The 16,421-nt window shown below is 42.3% G+C and overlaps 1 protein-coding gene across 2 annotated transcripts in view; it reads right to left on the reverse strand.

Moving 5' to 3' along the window:
• The window catches only part of LOC129324691 (membrane-spanning 4-domains subfamily A member 15-like), a 30,820-nt gene extending 14,896 nt beyond the window's left edge, over nucleotides 1-15,924 (reverse strand). Inside the window, exons 1-4 of one of the 2 annotated variants that reach the window (XM_054972062.1) lie at nucleotides 15,886-15,924; nucleotides 10,378-10,610; nucleotides 7,962-8,084; nucleotides 930-986 (exon numbers count right to left, since the gene is read on the reverse strand). In XM_054972062.1, coding sequence (XP_054828037.1) covers nucleotides 930-986; nucleotides 7,962-8,084; nucleotides 10,378-10,605 — 408 coding nt within the window. In that variant the 5' untranslated portion in view covers nucleotides 10,606-10,610; nucleotides 15,886-15,924. The remainder of the gene's footprint in view (nucleotides 1-929; nucleotides 987-7,961; nucleotides 8,085-10,377; nucleotides 10,611-15,885) is intronic. The other variant, XM_054972063.1, reaches the window with a different exon arrangement.
• Between the last annotated feature and the right edge of the window lie 497 nt (nucleotides 15,925-16,421).

The raw sequence follows: 16,421 nt of genomic DNA on the forward strand, positions 1-16,421 counted from the left end.
GGCATTAAATTGAAAGTTATTATTAAATAAACGAACCTCTAAGAGGATATATATTGTGTTTAAGATGTAATGCTTTAGAGCATATTAAAGATAGCAATCTTGAAGAAGAGAAATAAAAGGCTATACAGTGCCAATGAGTCAAATCTGGGACCCTTTCCATATATGGGACGCTTTCCATGATCAATCAAAATTAAATGCTGGTTCAGAAGAAAAGCTAAATGCCACTTTGCTTCCCATTTGTTGTTCCAAGAGATAAGTGTACAGCAATAAGGAAATATATTTAAAACTATTATGTTTCTATGCAAAAAGAGAGGTCCAAAGTTCTCAGAATTAGCAGCTCTGCTTGCACTCTCTCTCTCTCTCTCTCTTATAGAGGAATGAAAAGAAAGCAGAATGAACTCAATGCAGCACACATACACACACAGCCCCACCCACCCTCTCCTCCAATGAAAATAAAACAGAATGAATTCAAAGCAGCACACACATACACAGAAACCCCTGAATGAAAAGAAAGCAGAATGAACTCAAAGCAGCTTAACCCTCCTCTGCAGAGCCTGCGCCGGGCCCCAGAGCTCTCTCTCTCTCTCTCTCTCTCTCTCTCTCTCTCTCTCACTCACTCACTCACTCACTCACTCACCGAAGAATGAAAAAAAAGCAGAATGAACTCAAAGCAGCTAAATCTCCTCTGCAGAGCTCGTGCTGGGCCCCAGCTCGCTTGCTCTCTCTCACTCACTCACAGAGGAATGAAAAGAAAGCAGAATGAACTCAAAGCAGCTTAACCTCCTCTGCAGAGCCCGTAGGGCTGAAGGAGGGAGGAATCATGTGGGTAGATTCTAGAGCTGCTGGAATGCTGTTCTGGAGCAGTCCCCCTCAAAAAAAGCCCTGGACAGCCCTTATTTTCTTCTCTATATTCTATAATTATAGATTACCAGGCAGATGTCCTGATGTTTCTCAGCTGCAACGGAAAGGGATCCAGAAACAATGAACTGTCCAAAAGAGAGAGGAAATGTATTAGATGAAAGTCTGCAATTCTCTTCTTTTACACCTATAGTCTGCCTATCATAGGTGGTGGTGGTGAGGATTTGGATTCTGATTTGGTTCTTACATAATTTTAAAAGCAAGTCAGATTCTTTAATATCATATTAGGAAATCTATCCAAATGTTATTTCAACTGATTTTACTATTTTTTAAAAAATCTAGAACTAACTTCTACATGCCCACCAAACTGGGATGAAATTCTTAGGGAATTTGACTGGTGACTGGCAAGTCAGCAAGGTGACATGGACTGAATGGTGGGTAGAAATAGAGGCAGAAGATCAGGTCCCACCCCCACTCACCCCCAATAGCAGGCCCTGCAGGACATGACAGCGGCCAGAGCTTCATTTTTGTTAGCTAGTGGTCAGGCAGAGCTGCAGAAATTGATGAGGGAGGGGGAAATAGTGGCAAAGGCTAAGGCTTTACACTCTCAAAAAGTGAACATACTTGCTCCCACCCCAAACCAAGAAGGAACAGCAAATGGTACAAAAGGAAGAATTCTTTAATAGTAAGTAACCCCTACACATTTTGCATCAGCTTCATCAGGGAGATCTATTAATAAAACAATGTATGAATTAACAATTAATACAACATCTTAAAAATGATGAAACAGTATTCAAAAGGAGGACAAAAGGAGGCAAAGTGCAATTCATAATACATTTTAGTGTCTACAAACCATGTGCCAAGCTACAAGTGACAAATGACACAGGTTGGACACTTGTCAGCTTCCCTCAAGTTTTGATGGGAAATGTAGGCATTCTGGTCTTGCATCTTGGCTGCTGTCCAATAGACTTATCAACTGTCACTTGTCCAACAAAACTTGAGGGAAAGCTGACAAGCGTCCAATCTGCGTCATTCATCACTTGTAGTTTGGCCCCTAGACTAACATTAACATACATACATTAACAACATTCCATACCTTACATTCACAGAAGATGTTTTATTTAGATTCCTTGCAAGTTAATATAGTAAAATTTTGCAGACCTTCAGAATTCATTTTAACATCTATTCCGTAGGTGCACTTATTGCAGAGTGGCTTGTTTGAGATATCTCAGTTCTTATCTATATTAGTGCTTGCCAGGAGATGATCTCATTTAGCCCATTAGGGTGCAGAGTTCTTAACTTTAAAATCCATCCTGACTCTTTTTTTAACAGGGCCCTCTCCTGTTTGTTGCATTTAGTTATGACCCAAAACAAAAAATCTGTGGGTTTGTAATTAAACTCTAGAGAATGTTGTACCAGGAGAGCACTAATTCTGTGGTGTAATGTTACTGTTGTGCTCTGAAAGTCGGATTTTGAGAGATCTACTGTCTTCCCTACATCGATCTTACCACATCCACATATTATTGCACACACCACATGATCACTATTGCAGGCAGTGAATTCTTTGAGATAGTACTGTTTATTATCAATAGTGTTGATGAAGTATTTCATTGCCTTGGTATTCTTACAGAAGCAAGAATGTCCACTGGGAAAGTAGCCCATGGGCAGGCTGGATCCTGGAAACACCAGCTGTAGATTCTTATTCTGATAAGTGTTGCTATGTATTAAAGGGCCTTTCAAACTAGCTGTTTTCTTATAGACAATAGGTTTTTTTGTTACACATAGCTATGTCATCTAGTATGTTCCAGTTCTTATATATACTCTTTTTAAAGGCTGCACTTATAGAATTGTAGGTTAAGCTATATACAAGACTTCCAGGTCACTTGCTTTCTTGTCCCTTAATAGTTCACTCCTGTCTTTGGCAATGGCTTTGGTGAGAGATGTGGGTATCCTCTTTGTGTCCAATTCTTTTGTAATATTGAAGCCTCAGTCTGAAAATCCTGTATCTCAGTGCAATTTCTCCTAATTCTGAGAAACTGACCATAGGGTAAATTGTTTCTCACGTGTGCTGGGTGGTGGCTGTCATATCTAAGGAGGGAGTTAGCAGTATTTGTTTTTTTTAATAAAAATTGGTGTATATTTTGTTGTTTTCCATGAAAACCATAATATCCAAAAAGTGTATCTGTTTACTGCTTGCATGTATGTCAGACTTTAGATTTACATCTCTACTGTCAAGCCAGTTATGAAGTTCCCTGCCGCAACACAAGAATGTCATCAATATAACATCACCATTTGATGATATGCCTCTGAAAAGAATTATTTCAAGAATACATATGCTTGTCTTCAAAGTTACTCATATATGAATTTGCCATCTTTGGAGCCATAGGTGACCCCATAGATATAGCTCGAATTTGCCAGTAATAGTTGTTATTGAACTTAAAATAATTTCTGATAAGACTGTGGGAAAGGGGGGGGGGGGTAGCCTGCACAGTCATATATATTCTTAAATGATTGGCATTACATAGAATACATTTCCTGCTTTTTGTGTCTGCACAGCCACTAACATCTATTTGAGACTGCAAGAACTGGCTAATCATGCACAGACACCACTGGCACAAAAAGGCACTGAAATGGCAAATCTCATTTCAAATATTTCATGAGATTTTTTTTTAATACTGTGCACCTTTTAAAAATTGGAGGCAGGGGCAGAGATTAGAGAAAGCAAATGACCAGCAAGCAGGTTATGAGCCAAATTAGTCAACCATGACTATTCCTCAGTACTGGAGCCCTGATCCCTATCATCCTCACCCCCTAATCTGGAATTCCAGGTTGACTGTAATCTTCAAAAGAATGGCATCAGCTGTCCTGGCCACAAGATGGCAGTAGAGGGTAAGGTTTCAGTCCTAAAAATGCTGCCGGATGTGGGTCTGTACATCCTGCATATTGAGTGATGGTCCAGAAGCTGGCCAGTGGCCACTTCTTTAGTTCTCAGAGCGGAACCACAAGTGACGCCGGACACAGGTTGGACACTTGTCAGCTTCCCTCAAGTTTTGATGGGAAATGTAGGCATCCTGGTCTCGCAGCTTCGCTCTCTGACTGCTGTCCAATGGACTTTTCAACTGTCACTTGTCCAGCATTCCGCCAAGCTGCCTACATTCCCCATCAAAACTGGAGGGAAGCTGACAAGTGTCCAATCTGTGCCTTTTGTCACTTGTGGTTCCACTCTCAGTCTACTGGGACAGTCTTTGTAGATTTATGTACAATTCTACCTTTTCACATGTAAAAAGAAAGACGGTTGGGAGGATCTATTTTTAAGCAAAAGAATCATATGGATGAGCGGTAGGGCTGCTAGTCCCCTGCTAGGGGCGGGGGATCCCCTGCTTCCAGTCTCTGCCCCCCACCCCCCACTCACCTGGCCAGAAGGGGGGGGAAAGACCAGGAGAATGTGCCCAAGAGACAAAAAACCTCCAGGGCCAGCACACAGCAGGCACACTCCCAGAGGACACGATGGGCTTGCTGGGACCCTGGGCTTGCTGGACACTGGGCTTGCTGGGACTGCATACTGTGCATTTTCCTGAGTTTGCCTGCAAGTGGAGGATGATTGCTGGGTGGCTTGCCACCTTCTGCTGATTGACAGCCATCAGCAGGCACTGAGGAAAACTGCTGGGAGTTTGCCTGCCACCGGTGGGCATATGGGAACCTTAATACCCCACTGAGGTCCATCCCCTCCTCAAACCCACCCCTCCTCAAGTTCTGCCCCTAAATCTCCAGAACTTTGGAACTGGCAACTCTGTTCAGAGAAGCTGATTTCTGTAGTTTGGAGATCAGTTGTAGTTCCAGGAGAACTCCAGGACCCACTTATTATTTTTTACAGATGCTATATAGATGACGTCATTGTGATCCTGAGGTCGCATAACATGGCTGAGGATTTCTGCCAATGGATTAATACAATCAGCACTGACATTCAATTTACTTGGCAGGGAAATTTAGAGTGCATTAGCTATTTGGATGTGACCATCTACAAGTATAATAATAAATTGCGGGTCCATCCCTTTAAGAAGGCTACGGACCGCGCATCCTATTTGCACTATACCTCTTTTCACCCGAGGCGTTTAAAATATAATATTCCCATCAGCCAGTTTCTAAGAATTAAGCATAATTCCTCCAATTTGGAGGATTTCAGACAGAGTAGCAGGCAGCTATCTCAAGCATTTGTTAGCAGAGGATACCCACAGATCGCCATAACATCAGCTAGGAATAGAGCAGCTGATACACCACGGGAGGAATTGCTTAAACCCAGATCACGCGAAACTGACATGCAGATTAAATGGGCAATAGACTACACTGCTTTAGCCACCCCCATTAGCCAAATTGTACGTAAACATTGACACTTAATTAGTAGTATCCTGGGCTGTGAGCAGTGTCCTGCTATCGGCTATCACAGAACCAATAGTCTGAAAGATATGCTTACACATTCGGAATTTGAAACCAGGGAACCATCCAGACCTATACCAACTGGGCATTTTTCATGTGGGGATTGCAACATCTGTAATTTAATGGTAAGACTGGACAGCATTATTCCAGGCAGATTGGGATGTTCGAGAGGTTTCTCCACATGCAGAACTGTGAATGTAGTATATGTGATTCAATGTAGCTGTCTGTTGAACTACATGGGCAGCACCACGCGCCCTTTAAAAATCAGAATTCAAGAGCATGTTTCTCGGATTAGAAACAAAGTCCACGAGGCACCCTTGGTTACGCACTATCTGTTAGCTCACAATAACATCAATGAGTTTAACGTTTCTGTGCTAGATGCATTGCAGGAATCCTCTCTTTATAATGATATGAAGAAGAAAAAATTATTACAACTAGAAACAAAGTGGATCTTTGTACTCAAGAGCCTTGCCCTGGAAGGCTTGAACCAGGAGATAGATTTCTCGTGCTTCCTGGGCTGAGGATGACTCAGCATTATGTTAGAACGGTGGCTGATAGATCCATTGTTTTTCTCTTTTTTGTGTCTACAATTGGAATTGTATGTTAGATTATAAGCGGCCTTTAAGATTTTTGTAAAATATATGTATTTAAAATACATGTACTTGTTAGTATTGTATATTAATACCATGAGAATATTGATTAGGTGACCGGTACCTTTTAGATCAGGCGGGTGTTTACCGTTTTAATTAATTAGTCCCACACAATGTATTTAATGGGGTGTTTCTCCACCCTATTGATTCATTGTCCGTTCGGAAACTTTGCAGTAAGATATGATATGATCCAGGAGGGTATGTGACCAGGAGAACTGTGACTTGTGAGTAGTAAAATTATCTAATACCCCTGAATGGTGGACTGTATATAGTTGTTGATGCTTTTAAAATTTTATAATTGTATAATTTATTCCAGTCCGTGATTAACGTGCCCAAGAAGAAGTGTTTTACCACGAAATGGGAATTGGGAAATATATGCACGCATGAGCCCGTCGGTACGTCTATCTTCCATTCCTATTTGGACTGTGGTCTACTCATCTGATACCTTGGCATACTGCTCTCCTACCTCCGGATCTCCCATTGTGGATGATTTATGGATATACCATACAGACATTGAAATTTTGTAATAACATTATTTATTATTATTGTACATTATTTACATTGACTGCACCTTGCACTTTGCACTTGGCACTAAAACAGTATTGAAATTTGGTAAACTGTTTGATTCCCAGCCTTTTGTATTTCGTGCTATTGACTACCCGGGTTTGTCTCCCCTATTTCTGGTCCCACTTGAAGGTTGGCAATCTAGTAGATACCTCAACCTCACCCTGTTTGCAAATTCTGGGAAAGGCTGAAAAAGTCATTCACCCACCATGTTTCCTTTTGTGACAGACTGAACGTTTTATAAAGCCTGGAGGTGCTGTACACATAGTTGCAGGACTGTTAAAGGTTAATTCCTCACAGACACAGAGAGCATCTGATTGGGGGAAAAGTTGGCAAGGAAGTCTGGGAAATAGGTGCAGACTCCCATATGGGCTAAAGAAAAGGGGATAAATCTTCTAAGAAGAGGAGACTTTCCCTACCCAGTCAAACAGGGAGGTAGCTCTGGAGAGTGAAGAGATCCCTGGTTGGGTGTGGTTGGAAACTGTTTGACCTTCAGATTCAGTTAAGGATTGAAGGAAAGCACTTGTGTGTGAAGAGAAGGGGACTGGGGTACTAAGATATCAGCATTCTTAACCCCAAAAGGGAGAGGGAATAGTAAAAAAAAAAAGTATACTAGACTGTTTGGGGAAAACAAGGGAACAAAAGCCTCAAAACAGAAGCCTTTAAGTATATGTAAAGAGCATAAGAACTAAAATCTGCGCAGGTTCTGATTTTACCTTATCTATGTTGAACCATCTCAGAAATTTTCAACTCCTGATTTCACCTGACCTTTCCCTTCTAAAATAAATAAACTAGTTAGTTATTTTTGAATTTTAAAAACGCCTCTAGTGTCATTTCTGTTGTTAAAGGATAAGGGAACGTCATTCATACTTTTCAACAAGGAATATTTAATGTGTATTAAAATGGGGACACACTAACCTACATTTCTCATATTTGGCAGGCAAAAGGATCCCCCTGTGGGAGGTGGGAGTAGCAAGATATAATCAATTTGTGTTCTGCTCTTCTGTGCCCCTGGTGTGTGTGTGTGGGGGGGAGGCTAATTATGGATGTTGGGGTTTTGCCCTTTTTGCAAACATGAGTACGCAGCTCCAATCCTACAACATCATCTTAATAGGAGATATTACTGCTCTCTTTATAATATGTCTTTATATCATTCATCTTCATAATAATCCTATGCTTTTTCATTTTTCAGAAATTAAACTATTTAGAACACAGAAAAGCAGCAGCTGAACAGCACTTTGAATTCAGATCTTCTCCATGGTCTAAATTCAAAACCATGGACACTGAAATAGACTGCCTGTGAATAATCGGGGCTTTTTTGTGGTGGTATTGGCAACTTTGGGGGGGCTTTCTAACTCTTGAGGGAGGAATTGATGGAAATCAATGCAACCATATATATTAGTACTGGTATTTTCTTTAAAAACTAAAAAGCACTGCAAATAATATACTACTTACAAATAGTCCACCCCAGAATGGATAACCTGCTACCGTGGCAAAAGGAACATAGGCCATCCTATGAATAACAACTGAGACACCCCCAAAGCCAATGTGTATCATTCCAATTATGATCTGGATGGCCTGTGGGAGAAAATAGAAAAAAAGTAGTCCTAGAAAGGCTCAAGTTCTTTTGGCCTCTTAGGATACTCAAGAAACATTTTAAAACCATGACAAACCCAGCTAGCTCATTTGGTCCAATTCTTTCGGTCAATTCAGAAGCAGGCCTTGTTTTTCACCCAGAATGGGAATATTTGAAAACAGGTTTATGTTAGGAATAATCTCAAGTCTTTCAGCTGGGTGACTTTTTTTTTTTGCCTCTCTATATTGGCTATCTGAGCATTGTTCAAGTACCATCTCCATTCATGAAAATCCTATGGGTCTCAGCTCAATATTTGGCTGATTTTGAAACCCAGCTCCCTCCAGCTACAGGCTACTATTTGGGCTGTGGTAGAATTGATCTCACCTAATACACAGATGCAAAAGCACCCTCAAAGCAAGGAAATGGAGCCCTGTAGTAACGACACGAGACAGGATCTGGATGCAAAGTCTGTCCCTCCAAAGATGGAGGCGAGAGTTTTATTAGCTTGTATTCAGGAAGTCCCGGATGCCCAAATATGGTTATAGCAACAGTTACAAGTTACACATTCCATTCTCAGCCAACTAAGCAAAATAGGCTGTGTTCAGACTTTTGTCTTATCTAGGAAGTATAACGGAAAGAAAGGTACATCATGAGCCTCTGAGCATAGGAGAATGTTACTTAGAGTGTATGGGAATGTTGTGCTCTGTGAATGGTGAGAGACTTATTGTTACACATTTAAACTACTCCCTGAGTCTTCCCGTGTGGCATGCCAACTGACCAGGAGATCAGGAATGTAGAAATGTAAAGAGCAATTAATGGAGGCTGTGTGGCATGCCTACTCCGGCCTACAGAGCCCCAACATCGCAAGGGAACAAATGCCACCATCACAGCAATTTATTTATTTATTTATGTCATGTATAGTCCGCCCTTCTCACTGAGACTCAAGGCAGATTACATAGTGTGAGATCAGTACAATCAGTAGCAAGGACAAAGGTAGGCATTTCCATACAGTGTCAAGAACATTTCCATAACCAATATCATAGGGTAAATGAATACAAGTTTACAAAGACATAGTATTAGCAAGGATCCAATATGGGGTTGAAGAATTGTTGAAACAGAACATATTCAGTTCTAGGATTGACATTAAACAACATGAAGCACAGGAAGTATATAGGAGTGCATATTTAAAGCAACAGATAATATGTAAGGCAACATAATGGTGAAGTCTATGGTTGTGAATGTCTCTGTAAACCTGTTTAGCACTCAAACTTGCCTTGTTTGATTCTCCTATTAGACTGTGAGCAGATCAGGTATATGTTCAGTTTGCACTGAGCAACTTGAACAACTGCTGAATAAGTTTGCAGTTGCCAGTAGGTGCATTGGGAGATCAGCTGGGAGTCAGGTTGTCTGACTAAAGATGGGCACAAACCGAAATATGAACCAAAGTTTGTCACAAACCAGGCCGGTTTGTGGCTTGCGAGCCAGTGGTTTGCCAAAGCCTATTTCTGACAAACCGCCACGAACTTTAGGGTTGTTCGTTTGGTTCGTTTTTTGGTTCGTCACTGCAGACAGCCTGGTGCCAATCAATCAGTTTCCTAGGCAACGGGGATTGGGCTTCCTGCAGGCCTTATGCTGACCTGGAAGTGACTTTCTGCTGACCCGAAAGTGGTGGTTTGCTGGCCCGGAAGTGAAGTTTTCACAAACCAAAACAAACCGGTTTGTGAACTGGGGCAGGTTCATGAAAGTTCATGGTTCGTGGTTCATGAAACGTGATGAACCATGAACCACATGGTTTGTTTTTTTTCTGGTTCGTGCCCATCTCTACTTCTGACACCGCTCACTCAGCAAAATAGCTACAGAGTGAAGTTGCAAAGGGAAGAGGAGATAGTGCTCCTTTCCCACCCCTCCCCTCCTCTCCCCTCAAAGCTGCATGGGGACAGAAGCAAAGCTTTTGATGTCTGTATTGCAAAAAAGAGGGGAGAAAGAGCTGGTCTATCTCCCCACAGTCCCAGTGGGATGGGGACAGAAGCCATGTTTCTGAGTTCCCCATTATCAAAGGAAGAAGAGAAAGAGTTTCTCTGGGAGGAAAGAACTCTGTGCCAACCTTTTAAAGTGCTGAAACAGCTGCAGGGATGACCCTCCATGGCTGTTTTGGCACTTTAAAAGATACAGGGTGGGAGGAAAGAATTCTGTGCCATAGGCCCACCTTACTGCATTTTAAAACACTTTAAATTGGCAGCAGCAATTGTGTTTCAAGCATGAACTAGAATACAAGCATAAATCAAGGACACTTACTCCAAGAGTCTTGGTCTCTGCTTTGTAGAGTTTTTCTCTTAACCCCACCTGATGGTTTGGCTCCGGTAGGTTGTTGGGACTTCCAGGCTGGAGGCCTGGATACTGTAGAATCCCTGATGTCTGGAAAACAGTACCAGGGATTATCTGGCCTGCCTGGATTATGTTGGCACCATTAGGGGGAATGAACAGCACTGTTCCATTTGCCATTCTTAGTGGATCTGTTGCCATAATATCTGCAAGGGGAAGAAGGAACCCCAATGAAAATAAATGAAAGCCTTCTCCCAAGTCTGGAGAAATCTTATTAATCCCATCCCCAACAGACTCACTGAAATCTGAAACAGAATCCATAAGCGTGGTTCTCTGCCACCGTGAAAAGAACAATTATTTTTTTCAAGATTCTGTCAATGAATAGTAAAAGTCCCTAAAGTGCAAGCCGTTTAATGTACTCCATGTAAACAAGATAGAATCAAGGAAGACTTAAAATTGTTCAATATGATCTGGCCATCATGTATGCACTAGGCAAATATTTGTTTCCTGCTTGAAAGCTACACCAGGAGAAACCAAATGTAAGCCTCTACCTGGTTCCAATAGAAACAGTGAGTCCACATCCAATTCTGCAAAGAGCATACTAGAAGGAAAGCAATGATTAATTCATTTAGCATTCAAAGACTTTTTTTTTAATAATCACAGATTATTATTTTCTATATCTAGAAACATGTCTGCTAAGAATTAGTGGTAGTAAAACAAACTTAGCTGCTTGAAACACACATTTGCTAGGCATAATAGCCCATGTGAGGTTTTCAGCAAAAAATATCAAACAATTCTCTCGTGCGTAGTTCAGAAACTACATCCAGTTAAAATTTTCTTTGATGAACTTGATATGCAGAAAATAGAGGAATGAAAAAAGTTAAATTGTGAAATATTTTTAAACACTCGAGTTTCTTTAATATTGGTTTTAAAGCCAGTCATAAAAGGAATTCAGTTTAAGAGGGTTTTTTTCCCATGGAAAAATATTTATCGGATATAACTCAGCTTCAATGCTGGAAGTCAGTCAGGTTGGCGGAAAATGTGTCAGGCCACATGGAACGTGGTAGGCTTTATCTCCTCAGACCTAAGCACCCTGGTTTTGTTTTAAAATAGACCTTTTAGCCTTCCTTCCCTTAGTTTTCATTTAGCCACATGGAGGAGATTGCCTGTGTTTCTTCCCTTAAATTGAAGCTAATAGCTCTGGGCTAGAAGGGTTGACAGGCCCCTTTACCCTTCCAGTGGGAGGGGGCAGCACTTACCTTCTTTGTTTCCTTTTGTGTGCTGTTTGGGGGCCAGTTGGGGCTGAAATCGGCCTGGTGAGAAGCATGATAGTGGTCCTGGGGCCTGTGCAATGACATCACTCCCAGGAGTGACGTCATCACGCCACACCAGAAGCACATTCAGGAGGCCTGTTCTCTCGCCTCCACCCCCCACCCCCGGCTGGCCAGGTGAGTGGCAGCAAAGGGCAAAAGCTGGGAGTGGGGGATTCCCTGCCCCCACCAGGGGACCTGGCAGCCCTACTAGAAGTTTGGGGAGAGGACAGAGCTCAGCTTCTGCTGCCGTGGAGTCTACCCTCTGAAGCTGCTATTTTCTCCAGGAGAACAGATTTCTGTAGTCTGGAGATCAGTTATAATACCGGAAGCACTCCATGTCCCACCTGGACATTGGCAACCTGTGTTATTGGTACTGTTGTGGAAATTGTTGCTCTGCAACCAGGGACTAGTCCACCAGTTGCTGTCGGTTTGTTGCTTGGGTTTGCCTCTTACCGTAGGCATGTAAAGAGTGCAACCTCACTTGATCTTTCCCTAGTACTAAACTGATGTCTCTGCTAAGAATAATGTGCCAGCTGCAAAAGGGTCTTAAGCAAGACTGGAAGTTTTTATTTAAAAAGGCAAAAGAGAATACAAGCTAAGGGTTTGAGATATCTTGTCCTTCCTGAAGATAAGCTGTTTGTTGTTTATTCTTCTTTTGGTGATTTATATGTAAAAGGCCAGAGGACCCTTCAAAAGGTTCCAAACAACTAACAACTTTTATGGCCTTATCTGTTTCCTGTCGCAGAGGGTGAAATCTTGTCAGGAAATGCAACTTCATTCTGCAGGGACAGAGAGAACTTTTGGAAGATTTCTTTTTCCCAAACTATAGCTGGTGCCCTATTTCTAACATAGGCCAAAAAGGCCTGGTTCCGACCCACGAACAAAATTCTGACAACAGGTACTAGGAAAAAGCTGTTGCTGCTCAGCAGCTTTTACATGAAATCATTGACACTGGGTGATGTCAGATCCTGAACAAGCAGTTCTTTCAGTATTCTCTTCCTTGCTGTATGTGTGTGTACCATTGGGGTTGGCCAAAGTCTTAACCTCTTACTTTATCCACCCTTGTTCCAGTACAGGTGAGCTACACATTGGTGGTATGTGCATGAAGGGTGGGGATCATAACAGCTTTTTATAAAGGGCTTAGGGCAGTAGTAAAATAGAATTGTTCAGGGTTTTATTTACAGAGACCAGGGCTGTAGTTTATGGCACTTTTTATTGCATGCACTGTCTTGTTCTTGCTGCATTGTTTTCTAATGTCTGTAATGCAGTTTTTCCATTGATTATGATACAGCATATTTTATACTGTTCCTACTGCATTGTGTTTAAATTTTGTAATCTACCTGGAGGCTCAGTGAGAAAGGAGGTCTATAAAGTAAGTAGGTATGTAGGTAAGTAAAAAAACTTCATTCCTTGATCTAGATCCTTATTTTGGATTGTCATTGATCACATGCTCGTCAATTCCAGAATGTACAGTGGACTAGCAAGATTTGAGTCCAGTAGTACCTAAAAGATCAACAAGATTTTCAAGAGTCATGTGCTCGTGGTATCTGTCAAAGGGAGCTTTGATGCTCGAAAACTTATACCATTAGAATCTTGTAGGTCTTTAATCTTGTAGGACTCAAATCTTGCTGTTCTACTGCATACCAACATGGCTACCTAAATACAGTGGAGTAGGAAGACAAAAAAGAAGTTCTAGAAACAAGTTAAGTGTTGGGGGCATTATTTTAAGAAGGAACATTTCTATTAAATCCTGTTATCTGTTTAAAACTATGCTTTGACCTGATTTTCATACCTGGTCTTGTGGACAGAACAAGTGGAGGCCTCAGCATTGGCCTCTGTTCCTCTGCCCTTCAATATCCGCTCTCTTACCTGAAAGCCAGCTAGTAAAATGAAATATTTTACTCTCTATCCCTTGCAAGGCTGGAGCGGCTTAAATATCACAAGTAGAGTTGCCAACTCCAGGCTGGGAACTTCCTGGAGATTTGGATATGGAGCTTTGGGAGGGCAGGGTTTGGGAAGGAGGGAGATGTCAGCAGGATGTAGGGTTTCCAGGCCTGGCAAACAGTGGGTAACAAGGAGGGGTGGGGATATAGTTGTCAGCTCCAGGTTGGGAAATTCCTGGAGATGGGGGGGGGGGGGTAAAGGTGGTAGTGTTTGGGAAGGGACGGGATATCAGCAGAGTATAATGCCATCATCCACATTCCAAGACATCCATTTTCCCCAGGAGAACTGGGGTCTGTCCTGGGGATCAGTTGCAATTTCAAGCCATCTCCAGCCACCATTTGAAGGTTGGCAACTCTTGGTGGGGAAGTGAGTGGGATGCCATTAGCTATGGTTTGGTATCATTTCTAGGGGGAAATCCAGAAGTGACATCACAGCTTCCTGGGAATTTCTGGAGCAGCAGCAGGAAAAAGGATCCCTGCCTCACCGGGGAGCTGGCACCCCCAATATAATGCTATAGAGTCCACCCTCCAAAATAGCCATTTTCTCCAAGGGAACCAATCTCTGTAGTCTGGAGATCAGTTGTAATTATGATTCCAGGCACAGCCTGGCAACCAGCATGAAAACAGGTAGGACACATCTCCAGACTTCACAAATCAGTTCCTCTGGCATATTTGGAAGTTAGACTCTATGGCATTGAATACCCACAGAGCTCCCTCCCCCAAACTCTGCCCTCCACAAGTACTACCCCAAATCTCCAGGAATTTCCCAAACTGGAGTTGGCATACCTACTGGGTGCCCCCTTATGAGGTCTGAGTGCATGTAGAGTCACCAAACACAGAGCCAAGTCTCTGTGCTTCCAGCTGCTGTATGACTGCCTGCTCTTTCCTCTCCTTCCTTCCTTCCTGGGGCAGGGTGGGGAAGACAGAGCAGGCAAGCAGGCCCAGGCAGCAGTGCTGCTGCTGCTGACGTCTCCACCGGGGGCTGCTTGCAACCCCTGGCACCACTCACCCTCTGGTGCCCTAGGTAATCACCTAGGGCCACCTCATGTGTTTTCCCCGGCAACCCTACCTCCAGTCTGTCTCGCCATATGGCTTGTGCAAGCAAATTCTTTCTGTGCTTGTGTATCATGCACAGAGCCCTTAGTACAGAAAAGCTCAAGAAATAGGATGTGCTAACATAGAATAACACAACCCTCCACTAGTCTAATGATGAGATGGCACCCTGACTGGCAGAAGTGGAACTTCTGAGCACAGAAGTCTTGATACAACCCCATTCCCAGTACCTGGTATGTTCATTTCTATGTAGATGTTGAATCTTCACTGTATTAGCCCCTCCTATCTCCCATAACCTTGGAAATGAAAATGTGATCTCACGAGTAATGATGGGTTGCACAAGAAGTTTATTGAAAATTGACCCCTGCCCAGCCAAAGCTGAGTATTGGGGAAACTCTCAGAACTTCCCATTTGGTGCCTGGTACTTCAGTTAAGAATGGGGAAAGGCCCCTTCCTTTTGCACTAATGGAGCAAGCTCTCTTTGAGCGCAACAGGATTTCCTTCACTTTGCCCTACTTGGAGTATGGGGTGCCACAGCATCTCTTTCCGTCACCTCCCCAGCTAGCCAGGCAGCTTGTCAAAGCAAATCCTCTCCCCCTGCCTGCCTACAGTGTCAGTGTGGGGCCAGAGGTAGAGAGGGATGAGGAAAGGCATCTTAGCCATTGGGAAAGAAAGAAAATGATTCAATAGAAGAACAAATAAAATGCACAAAAAAAATATCCACAACCCAATTGAACTGTAAAAATTGCTTAACCCATCTGATATTCCCAACACTAGTAAAGCATTCAGAGTAAATGGTGCAACTTCGACCTCATCTGAGAGATCCTTCAATTTTTTTTCTCAATAAGATTGAACAGTGAAAATGGAACCTCAGAAATATCCTTGAATCACTCTGGCTCTTACCTGATCCAATGGGCCAACAAACTAAGATGCTGAAAGAGAGAATATTCTCATTCACTGGTTAATTTCTCAACAACAAATACACAAGCTACCCATACATTGATATACAAAATGTATCCTCTAAATGGGTTCTTAGCGGTCAGGGAAAATGTTTTGCACATGTTCAAAAGGAACCTGATATTCATTCAAACATTTCAGAGCTGTGCCCCGGTCAAATTGAGTACTGCCCTTCAAATATCTGTATAAGCCAAAGTTACTTCCAAATGACTTACCGTATACTTCTTGCCGTGCTTGGTCTCACCCTCTCAGTGCATCTGTAAACTCACCAGGAAATGATGATATATAATGCAGGAGGAGTTCTCTTGGCAGAATTCTCCATTCCCATTTCAGTAGAGCTGTGTGCCCTTCTCTGGCTCCACCTCCAACCCTTTCTGCTCTGTCAAAGCCTTCACCCACTTCAAATAATCTTCTAATCCCTAATAAAGAGCTAAGATTCACTTTCTGGAGTCTTCTGCATTTTAACTTCTATTCTGAATCCTCATTCAGGTCTGGCATTTGGGGGCAATGATCTTTAAGTTTTTCTGAAAGTGAAATGTATTAATCACCATGAGTATTTCCCTTTTGTATTCCCACCCTACCAATCTTCAATGTTCACTTTTCTATCTTTTGTGAACTTTAAAGGCCTCATAAATCCTGGTCTTTCAGACTTAGTTCATACAGATGAAAGATGGTTTGGTAAACCTAAGCGTAGGCTCTGACTCGGTGTGGGAATTATTTTTTGGGATTCCACAACTGCAATCTTATCTCC

The sequence above is a fragment of the Eublepharis macularius genome, chromosome 2 (genome assembly GCF_028583425.1).
Source record: "Eublepharis macularius isolate TG4126 chromosome 2, MPM_Emac_v1.0, whole genome shotgun sequence".
NCBI lineage: Eukaryota > Metazoa > Chordata > Lepidosauria > Squamata > Eublepharidae > Eublepharis > Eublepharis macularius.